This window comes from Diceros bicornis, chromosome X, assembly GCF_020826845.1.
Source record: "Diceros bicornis minor isolate mBicDic1 chromosome X, mDicBic1.mat.cur, whole genome shotgun sequence".
In the NCBI taxonomy this organism is placed as follows: domain Eukaryota; kingdom Metazoa; phylum Chordata; class Mammalia; order Perissodactyla; family Rhinocerotidae; genus Diceros; species Diceros bicornis.
Window position 1 is genome coordinate 63,997,337 of NC_080781.1, and position 12,432 is coordinate 64,009,768.

The window sequence follows — 12,432 nt, forward strand, 5'->3', positions numbered from 1 at the left end:
AAGAGAGTGGAATGATATATTCAAAATTCTGAAAGACAAAAACTTGCAGCCAAGAATACTATATCCAGTGAAAATATCCTTCAGATACGATGGAGAAATAAACACTTTCCCAAACAAAAGCTGAGGGAGTTCATTGCCACAAGACCCTCCCTACAAGATTTGATCAAGAAGGCCCTCATACATGAAAAAAAAGAGGAAAGGGTTTACAAAGCCTTGAGCAAAGAGATAAGCAGACAAAAAATCAGAAAATTGCAACTCTCTATCAGAACAGATTAGCAAACACTTAATCATAACTCTAAAGATAAAAGGAAGGAAAACATCAAAAATAAAGATAATCACTTCATTTTAACCACAAATTCACAACACATAATGGAATAAGTTGTGACAACAACAACTTAGAAGGGGAAAGGGAAAGGGAAAGGGATGAAACCGCTTAGACTAAGAGAATGAGAGGCTATCAGAGAATGGACTATCTCATCTACAAGATATTTTATACAAACCTTATGGTAACCACTAAACATAAAATCAGAACAAAGACACAAACGAAAAATCAAGAGAAAACTGAGAAAACCATCATAGAGAGCCATCAAACTCAATTTGCAGTCTGAATACACGGGATGAGAAACAAGGGACATAAAGAACAACTGGAAAACAAGTGATAAAATGGCAGCATTAAGCCCTCATATATCAATAATCACTCTAAATGTAAATCGATTGAATTCCCCAATCAAAAGACACAGAGCACCTGGATGGATTAAAAAACAAGACCCAACGTTATGCTGCCTTCAGGAAACACATCTCAGCTCTAAAGACAAACACAGGCTTAGAGTGAAGCCGTGGAAGATGATACTCCAAGCTAATGGCAAACAAAAGAAAGCAGGTGTTGCCATACTTATACCAGACAAAGCAGACTTCAAGATAAAAAAGACAATGAGAGACAAAGAAGGACAGTATATAATGATAAAAGGGACACTCCATCAAGAGGACATAACACTTATAAATATATATATATATATGCACCCAACATGGGAGCACCAAAGTACATAAAGCAACTATTAACAAACCTAAAAGGAGATATTAAGAGCAACACAATAAGAGTGTGGGACCTTAACACTCCACTGTCATCAATGGATAGATCAACCAGACAGAAAGTCAACAAGGAAATAGTGGAAATAAATGAAAAACTAGATCAGATGGACTTAATAGATATATATAGAACACTCCATCCCAAATCAGCAGAATACACATTCTTCTCAAGTGCACATGGAACATTCTCAAAAATAGACCATATGTTGGGAAACAAGGCAAGCCTCAATAAATATAAGAAGATTAAAATCATATCAAGCATCTTTTCCGACCATAATGCTATGAAAGTAGAAATCAACTACAAGAAAAAAGCTGGGAAAGTGACAAACATGTGGAGATCAAACAACATGCTACTGAACAACCAATGGATCATTGAAGAAATTAAAGGAGAAATCAAAAACTATCTGGAGACAAATGAAAAAAAAACCATACCATCTCATATGGGATGCAGTAAAAGTGTTCCTGAGAGGGAAATTCATAGCAATACAGGCCCACCTTAACAAACAAGAAAAACCTCAAATAAGCAATCTTAAACTACACCTATCAGAACTAGAAAAAGAACAAAGTCCAAAGTCAGAAGAAGGAGGGAAATAACAAAAATTAGAGCAGAAATAAATGAAATTGAAGCCAAAAAAATAGTAGAAAGGATCAATGAAACTAAGAGCTGGTTCTTTGAGATGATAAATAAAATTGACAAACTCTTAGCCAGACTCACCAAGAAAAAAAGGGAGAAGGCTCAAATAAATAAAATTAGAAATGAAAGAGGAGAAATTACAATGGATCACAGAAATACAAAGGATTATAAAAAAATACTATGAAAAACTATATGCCAATAAATTGGACAATCTAGAAGAAATGGATAAATTCTTAGATTCATACAATCTCCCAAAACTGAACCAAGAAGAAATAGAGAATCTGAATAGACCAATCACAAGTAAAGAGATTGAAACAGTAATCAAAAATCTCCTCCAAAATAAAAGTCCAGGACCAGATGGATTCTCTGGAGAATTCTACCAAACATTCAAAGAAGATTTAGTACCTATTCTCCTCAAACTACTCAAAAAATTTGAAGAAGATAGAACACTTCCTAATACATTTTACAAGGCCAACATCACCCTGATCCCAAAGCCAGACAAGGACAACACCAAGAAGGAAAACTACAGGCCAATATTGTTGATGAACATAGACGCAAAAATCCTCAAGTAAATATTGGCAAACTGAATACAGCAATACATCAAAAGGATCATACACCATGATCAAGTGGGATTTATACCAGGGACACAGGGATGGTTCAATAACTGCAGATCAATCAATGTGATACACCACATTAACAAAATGAGGAATAGAAACCATATGATCATCTCAACAGACACTGAGAAAGCATTTGAGAAGATCCAACATCCATTTATGATAAAAATTCTCAATAAAATGGGTGTAGAAGGAAAGTACCTCAACGTAATAAAAAGACCATATATGACAAACCCACAGCCAACATCATACTCAATGGGGAAAAATTGGAAGCCATCCCTCTGAGATCAGGAACAAGACAAGGGTGACCACTCTAACCACTCTTATTCAAGATAGTACTGGAGGATTTGGCCAGCGCAATGAGGTAAGAAAAAGAAATAAAACGAATCCAAATTGGCAAGGAGGAAGTGAAACTCTCACTGTTTGCAGACGATGTGATTTTATATATAGAAAATCCTAAAGAATCCATGGGAAAACTATTAGAAATAATCAACAACTACAGCAAAGTTGCAGGATAGAAAATCAACTTAAAAAATCAGTTGCATTTCTATACTCTAATAACGAACTAACAGAAAGAGAACTCAAGAATACAATCCCATTTACAATCGCAACAAAAAGAATAAAATGTCCATGAATAAATTTAACCAAGGAGGTGAAAGACCTATACAATGAAAACTATAAGACATTATTGAAAGAAATCAATGATGACATCAAGAAATGGAAAGATATTCCATGCTCATGGATTGGAAGAATAAACACAGTTAAAACATCCATATTACCTAAAGCGATCTACAGATTCAAAGCAATACCAATCAGAATCCCGATGACATTCTTCATGGAAATAGAACAAAGAATCCTAAAATTATATGGGGCAACAAAAGACCCCGAATAGTGAAAGCAATCCTGAGAAAAAAGAACAAGGTTGGAGGCACCACAATCCCTGACTTCAAAATATACTACAAAGCTATAGTAATCAAAACAGTAATCAAAAACAGTAATCAAAACTGTTTTGTGTGTACAAAAACAGACACACAGATCAATGGAACAGAATTGAAAGCCCAGAAATAAAACCACACATAAAGGGACAGCTAATCTTTGACAAAGGAGCTAAGAACATACAATGGAGAAAGGCAAGTCTCTTCAATAAATGGTGGGAAAACCGGACAGCAACATGCAAAAGAATGAAGGTAGACCTTTACACAAAAATTAACTCAAAATGGATTAAACACTTGAAGGTAAGATGTGAAACCATAAAACTCTTTGACATTCACCTTTGAAGGATTTTTTGGAATACCATATCTACTCAGGCAAAAGAAACAAAAGAAAAAATAAACAAATGGGACTTCATCAAACTAAACAGCTTCTGTAAAGCAAAAGAAACCATGAACAAAATTAAAGACAACCCACCAACTGGGAGAAAATATTTGCAAATCATATATCCGACAAGGGGTTAATCTCCAAAATATATAAAGAACTCATACAATTCAACAACAAAAAAACAAACAACCCCATCAAAAAATGGACAGAGGAGATGAACAGACCCAAAGAAGATATATGGATGGCCAACTGGCACATGAAAAGATGTTCAACATCACTAATCATCAGAGAAATGCAAATCAAAACTACAATGAGATATCCCCTTACACCTATTAGAATGGCTATAATTACCAGGACAAAAAACAAGACATGTTGGAGAGGATGTGGAGAAAACGGAGCCCTCATACACTGTTGGTGGGAATGCAACTGGTACAGCCGCTATGGGAAACAGTATGGAGATTTCTCAAAAAATTGAAAATTGAAATACCATATGACCCAGCTATCACACTACTGGGTATTTATCCAAAGAACATGAAATCAACAATTCCAAGAGACTTATGCACCCCTGTGTTCACTGCAGTATTATTCACAATAGCCAAGACGTGGAAGCAACCCCAGTGCCCATTGACTGACAGACGGATAAAGATGTCGTATCTATATATACAATGGAATACTACTCAGCCATAAAAAAGGCAAGATGGTCCCATTTGCAACATGGATGAAACTTGAGGGCATTATGTTAAGTGAGATAAGCCAGACAGGGAAAGACAAACACCATATGATTTTACTCATATGTGGAAGATAAACAAATTCATGGACAAAGAGAACAGATTAGTAGTTACCAGAGGGGAAAGGGGTTTGGAAGTGGGCATAAGGGGTAAAGGGGCACATATATATGATGACTGACAAATAATAATGTACAACTGAAATTTCACAATGTTATACACTATTATGATATCAATAAAAGAAAAAGATAAGAAATAACAAGTGCTGCAGAGGATGTGGAGAAAAGGGAACTCTCATACACTGCTGGTGGAAATACGAACTGGTACAGCCACTATGGAAAAAAGTATGGAGATTTCTCAAAAAACTCAAAAATAGAAATACGATATGATCCAGCTATTGCACTTCTGGGTATTTATCCAAAGGACACGAAAAAAACTAGTTTGAAAAGATACTTGCACCCCTATATTCAGTACAGCATTATTCACAACAGTCAAGACTTGGAAGCAACCTAGGTGCCCATCAATGGATGAATGGATAAAGATGTGGTATATCTATATACAGTGGAATATTACTCAGCCATAAAAAAGATGAAATCATATCTATGGCAACAACATGGATGGATCTTGAGAGTATTACACTAAGTGAAATAAGTCAGACAGAGACAGACAAATACCATACGATTTCACTCATACGTGAAAATAAACTCATAGATACAGGGAATAGATTGATGGTTACCAGAGGGGAATGGGGTGGGAGTAGGGTGAAAGAGGTAAAGGAGTATATATGTATGGTGATGGATGTAAACTAGACTTCTGGTGGTGAGCATGATGCAGTCTATACAGAAGTCAAAATATAATAATGTACTCCCGAAAATTTACACAATGTTATAAACCAATGTGACCTCAATAAAAAAAACAAAACAAAACAAAACAAAAAACTTTTTGGAATCACCATTGTGGGGAATATGATACACAGTCAACAAGAATCAGTTTTATTAAATGTCTAGCTGGAAAACCATGAAATTTTAGCAGATCCAATAAACACGGTCTCACAAATCTTAACAATGTTCAAATAGTTCGAGGGAAGGAGTGAAAAAAGCAATGAAAATTAACAAGGCTATAGTAAAATATGATGGATTGTGTAATTTTTTTCACCTTTCTCTGTCTCCTATAGGAGAGCATTCCTTACATATGGAGGGTATCAAATCAATGTCTGCTCAGTTCAAGACAGAAAGGATGAAATGGAGAAATGCACTAATAGTAATCAACAAGGTTACCTTGAACTTATTCAAAATAACCTTTGGCTTCACCACCAAACTGGCCTTAAATGATATAATCACACATAGGACCTGCTTGGTTTCCTGCTCTCTTCATCTTCCCCCTCCTCACTACTAACACCATTTAAACTCCCAGTTATAGGTTCAGTCCTATACTAAGCTCTAGGATCAAACTTGACATTAGTTAGAAAAGATTAGGAGGCACTGCTTCAAATCTTGGAAGACTGTATCTAGTCACTTTATATTCTTCTTCTGGTAATTGTATTCCAGTCTTGCTCTCTATGCCTGAGCTCCACTTTTAAAAACAGCCTCATATCCCAGTTCCTTTAGGTTTGGAGCTCTACCTTGCTCTTCCTAGTCTGTCTGCATATACCCCCAATGCCTCAAAGATTCGAGTCGTGCCTGAGTCCAAATCTCTATGGTTGAAGACCTGTTTCCTCTTGATATGCTTATGTGATGCCAACTACCGGTGTGCCTAATTCATGGAATATTTCCAACACTTAGATTTCCCTCATTGCCATGATCTGCTTATCTGCCCTTTATGATACCCTGAGGCCAGCAACTTGGTTGAATCAAAGGCAACTGTCTTGTTCATCTCTGTAACTCCAGAGACTAGCACAGTGCCTCACACTGTGCTCTTTCTTTCTATCTTGAGTAACTGATTAGATATCCTTCCTTAGTTTGCAGATGAATCCATTCCCCCAACTGTCATGTCTAGCTCCAGGTCCAGGTCCTCACCAATCTGCCAGGCCAATATAAATCATGGAAGTTACAAAAGCTTTGTGATCACCTTCTTTACAAGTCTTTAAGTAAGCAGTAGGTAACTATCTTTCTGAAATAGTTAATGGTATCCTGTACAGAAATATATAATAAATTAGGTAACAAAAGCTGTGTGATAATCTTCTTTTCACGTCTTTAAGTAAACAGTAGTCAACTATCTTTCTGAAACACTTAAATGCTAGCCTATGCAGAAATATGACGGATTAATTAATATTTCAACTTCTCTTCTAGGACTATGAATTTATAACATACAAACTAAATGGTAAATAGTCTTTTGAGAATAAATCTAAAGTATTTAGTCAGATAAACAACCCTTCAAAGAAAACAAATCTTCAAAGAAAATGTCTGGAATTACAACTCTTAATCACATGTTTTCCCCTAAACTTGTCATTAAAACTTGAAAAGCAACAAAAACTTTCATATTTTATCAGGGTCCACACTCACCCTTCCTGCTTTTTGTCCTTCCATGAACCAATACCCACCCACCTCCATTTGTGCATACTACATGATACCCAAAGGAAGAAATGTCTCAATTGTTTTGGAAAGTATGAATAGCTCTATTCTTAAGTTTTTATCTCTTTTACCTTCTAGAATTTTGTCCTGATAAGAAATGAATTGCTGAACATTTTTTAGAGTGGTTGCAAAGGCAAGAGATAATCCAGAAAATAAAAGAATGACCATTTCATCCAAGTATTTGCTCTCACACTGAATGCTTGACCAAAAAATGTGTACCTTAAAATTTAGTCTGCTTCAAAGGACAATACTGCAGATGGTTAGTAGCAAATAATTTTGTTCAGGCGTTCCAATGATATATTACCCTCTAGAACAGGGTGCAAAAAATAAACAGCAAGTAGTGGAATTAATGATCTTCCAAATTCTCTCTCCTTTTGGGAAGTTCCACTCATTAATGTTTACAGTGTGCAGATCAGGAAAATACCAATTTGACTTTATCTTATATGAAGGAACTCTCAGACATCCTAACCTAACAGCCAAGAAGTCACACCACTGCACCTATCTCTCTCATTTACTGCCTTTGAAAAACAGGTAAATCAAAGAACCTTGTCAAGTTGTTTCAAATGCAGGTAACAGGAAGCCATGTTCCTCTGCAGCTTGGCCAAGTCCGGATTCATTTGATCAGATGCATACAATCTCAGAGAATAATAGTACCAGTGTAAGGTATCAGCGTAATTTTGTACCTAAAGTTTAAAAATAAATAACAAAATCACAGAGATATCTCTACATTTGATCCTAATTTTTCCAACTCACCCCTAGAAACAAACAAAAAATGGTATTTTGTTTTTAGGCAACCAAAACACAATACCCTCTTTAGTTGAGTTCTAAGTGCAGTTTATTATCACTCTTGATTAGTGTAAGTTATAGATAAAGTGTCAATCAATATTCTCTCTTTTCCCCCTACATTAGAAAACTCACAGAAACCATCAACAAAATGAAAAGGCAACGTGCTGAACAGGGTAAAATATTTGCAAATCATATATCTGATAAGGGGTTAATATCTAAAGAACTCATACAACTCAATAGTAAAAGAAGATACAATTTTAAAAACGGGCAGAGGAAATGAATAGATATTTTTCCAAAGACATACAAATGGCCAATAAGTACATGAAAAGGTGTTAAACATCACTAATCATCAGGAAAATGCAAATCAAAACCATAATGAGATATCACCTCACACCTGTTAGAATGGCTATCATCAAAATGAAAAGAGATAACAAATACTAGCAAGGAAGTGGAGAAAAGGGAAACTTTGAACACTGTTAGTTGGAATGTGAACTGGTATGGCCACTATGGAAAACAGTATGGAGGTTTCTCAAGATGTTAAAAATAGAACTACCAAGGGCCAGCCTGGTGGCGTAGCAGTCAAGTTCGTGCGCTCTGCTTCAGCGGCCCGGGGTTCGCTGGTTCAGATCCCGGGCGTGGACCAATGCACTGCTTGTCAAGCCATGGTGTGGCGGCATCCCATATAAAGTGGAGGAAGATGGGCACAGATATTAGCCCAGGGGCAATCTTCCTCAGCAAAAAGAGGAGGACTGGCAATGGATGTTAGCTCAGGGCTAATCTTCCTCACACACCCCCACACAAAAATAGAACTACCATACAATCCAGCAATCCCACTTCTGGATATATATCCAAAGGAAATGAAATCATTATCTCGAAGAGATATCTGTACTCCCATGTTCATTGCAGTTTTATTCACAATAGCCAAGGTATGGAAACAACCTAAATGTCCTTTTACCGATGAATGGATAAAGAAAATATGGTATATGTATACAGTGCAATATTATTCAGCCATAAGGAAGAGGGAAATCCTGCCATTTGTGACAACATGAATGAACCTGGAGGACATTATGCTAAGTGAAATAAGCCAGACAGAGAAAGACAAATATGTAAGGTATCACTTACATGTGGAATCTTAAAAAAAACAAGAAAAAGAAAAGTTGAACTCATAGAAATGGAGAGTAAAATGATGGTTGCCAGGGGCTGGGGGGTGAGGGAAATGGGGAGATGATGGCAAAAGGGAACAAAAGTTCAGTTATAAGATGAAAAAGGTCTGAAGATCTAATGTACAGCATAGTGACTATAGTTGATAATACTGGATTGTATAATTGAATTTTTCTAAGAGAGTAGAACTTGAGTGTTCTCACCAGAAAAAAAAAAGGTAAATATGTGTGAGGTGATGGATGTGTTAATTAAATCGATTGTTAGAACCCTTTCACAATGTATACGTATATCATATCATCATATTGTACACTTTAATTATATTATAATTTTGTCAATTATACCTCAATAAAGCTAAAAAAAATTTCACACGTGGGATGAAGAATCTAAGAGGGTGGTGAACCACCCTAGAAAACTCAAAATACAATTTAAAAGTTATTAACATGATGATAAAAATTTTAAAAGAGAACAGCCATATTTCACCATGCTAATACAGCTATTTTCATTTTTCTACATTCCATTTTAACTTTTTCCTTTCGTATTTTTATATAGTTGTAATCATAGCTTATATTAGAATTTCATGTTCTATTCTTTCCCCTTAACTTTTTTTTTGTAAATACTAATCTATGTTGCTATGTAGTCTTCACAGTTGTCAATTTAAGGAATATATAACATTCAATTAAGTTAATATACCATGATTTTCTTAATCTTGGATATTTAGTTAATGTCCAGGGTTTTTACTATTATAATTAAATGCTGCTGTGTTTTTGAACAAAAATATTTTTTTTACTTTTGAGGCACTTTAAAATTTTCAATGGTAACAAGCTATTAGGAAAAATCTGATAGAAATAAACTGGATAACTTTTTTTTTTTAAAGATTTTATTTATTTATTTTTCCCCCCAAAGCCCCAGTAGATAGTTGTATGTCATAGCTGCACATCCCTCTAGTTGCTGTATGTGGGACTCGGCCTCAGGATGGACGGAGAAGTGGTGCCTCGGTGCGCGCCCGGGATCCGAACCCGGGCCACCAGCATCGGAGCGCGCACACTTAACCACCAAGCCACGGGGCCAGCCCTGGATAACTTTTTTTAAGCTAAAAAAATTCAGATTTCTCATGCACATCAGGTTAAGGTAGATGAGTCCCATATCAAGAAGTTGGGATACTTCAGTTTTCAATGAAGAACAGGAGTAATCAAGACCTGAAAGGCAAAAACTGCACTCTTCAATTAGAAACAACTGTGCTGAGTAGGTACAACACTGCCTTTGACTATTTAGAATTAAAATTACATTCTCCAGAGTTGAAAGTGAGAGTTTAAAAAATCATTCTGCAAGACTGGAAAATGAGGGAAAAGAAGAAGACTCAATAGGAGAAGGGAATTCGGAAGTAATTTTTCACCTGCTCATTAAGGAAATAGATACAGGCCCTCTAAAAGAAAACAAGGACACCATTCTATTTTGCAGCACCTAACCTTAAGGTGTAAAACAAGACATTTTTGGAGCTGGCCTGGTGGCGTAGTGGTTAAATTTGTGTGCTCTGCTTCAGCAGCCCGGGATTTGCAGGCTTGGATCCTGGGCGCGGACCTATGCACCACAGGCGTCCCACATATAGGGTAGAGGAAGACGGGCACAGGTGCTAGCCCAGGGCCGATCTTCCTCAGCAAAAAGAGGAGGATTGGTAACAGATGTTAGCTGAGGGCTAATCTTCCTCACCAAAAAACAAAAACAAAAACAAGATGTTTTGATATATATATACATTGTGAAATGATCACCACAATTAAGCTAATTAACTTACCATCACCTCACACAGTTACTTTTTTTTTTGTGGTGAGAACACTGAAGATTTACTCTCTTAGCAAATTTCAAGTATACATTATTATAACTATAGACACAATGCAGTATGTTAGGTCTCTATAACTTATTCATCTGATAACTGAAAGTTTATATCCTTTGACTAACATATCCCCAATTCCCCCAACCCCCAACCACCAAATCCTGATAACTACCATGCTACTCTCTGTTTCTATGAGTTCGACTTTTTTAGATTCCACATATAAATGAGATCATGCAGTACAGTCATGCACTGCATAACGATATTTTGGTCAACGACAGACTGCATATACAATGATGGTCTCATAAGAGTAGTACCACATAGCCTAGGTGTGTAGCAGGCTATACCATCTAGGTTTGTGTAAGTACACTCTATGATGTTCACACAATGACGAAATAGCCTAACAATGCATTTCTCAGAACGTATCCCCATCATTAACTAACACATGACTGGATTTGTCTCTGTGTCTGGCTTATTTCACTTAGCAAAATGTCCTCCAGGTTCATCCATGTTGTCACAAAAGGCAGGTTTTCCTGTAAATTGCTTTGGGTAGTGTGGACATTTTAACAATATTAATTCTAATGAACAAGGGATATCTTTCCATTTATTTGTGTTTTCTTCAATTTCTTTCATCAATGTCTTATAGTTTTCAGTGTACAGATCTTTCATCTCTTTGGTTAAATTTATTCCTAAGTATTTTTTTGTTTTAGATGCTATTGAAAATGGGATTGTTTTCTTAATTTCTTTTTTGAATAGGTCATTGTTAGTGTATAAAAAAGGAACTGATTTTTGTATCTTGACTTTGTATCCTGCAACTTTACTGAATTTATTCGTTCTAACAGATTTTTGGCAGAGTCTTTAGGGTCTTCTATATATATAGGATCATGTCATCTGCAAACCAAGACAATTTACTTCCTTTCCAATTTGGATGGTTTCTTGTTTCTTTTCCTTGCCTAATTGCTCTGGTTAGGACTTTTAGTACTATTGAATAGAAGTGGTGAGAATGAGCATCCTTGTCTTGTTCCTGATCTTGGAGGAAAAGTTTCTAACTTTTGAGTATGATGTTACCTGTGGGCTTGTCATACATGGCCTTTATTATGTTGAGGTACATTCCTTCTATACCTAATTTATTGAGAGGTTTCATAACGAAAGGATGTTGAATTTTGTTAAATTTTTCTTTCTACATCTATTGAGATGATCATATGATATTTGTCCTTCATTCTGTCAAACATGGTGTATCATATTTATTGATTTGCATATGTTGAACCATCCTTGCATTCCAGGGATAAATTCCACTTGATCATTGTGTATGATCCTTTTAATGTGCTGCTGAATTCAGTTTGTTAGTACTTTGTTGCAAGTTTTTGATCTATGTTCATCAGGGATATTGGCCTGTAGTTATCTTTTCTCGTAGTGTCCTTGTCTGGTTTTGGTCTCAGGGCAATGCTGGCCTGATAAAATGAGTTTGGAAGTGTCTAAGATGAGTTTGATTTTGAGAAGGATTGGCATTAATTCTTCTTCAAATGGTAGGATTCACCAGTGAAACCATCTGGTCCTGGGCTTTACTGTGTTGGGAGATTTTTGATTAATGATTCAATCTCCTTAGTCATTATTGGTCTGTTCAGATTTTCTATTTCTTCATGATTCAGTCTTGGTGGGTTGTATGTTTGTAGGAATTTATCCATTTCTTATACGTTGTTTAATTTGTTGGCAG

At 35.9% G+C, this 12,432-nt stretch overlaps 1 protein-coding gene across 5 annotated transcripts in view; it reads right to left on the reverse strand.

The window, feature by feature from the left end:
• Positions 1-12,432, reverse strand: part of TEX11 (testis expressed 11) — a 353,243-nt gene that overhangs the window by 129,766 nt on the left and 211,045 nt on the right. For all 5 annotated transcript variants that reach the window (XM_058536116.1, XM_058536115.1, XM_058536118.1 and 2 more), the window contains one exon: positions 7,492-7,629. In XM_058536116.1, coding sequence (XP_058392099.1) covers positions 7,492-7,629 — 138 coding nt within the window. The remainder of the gene's footprint in view (positions 1-7,491; positions 7,630-12,432) is intronic.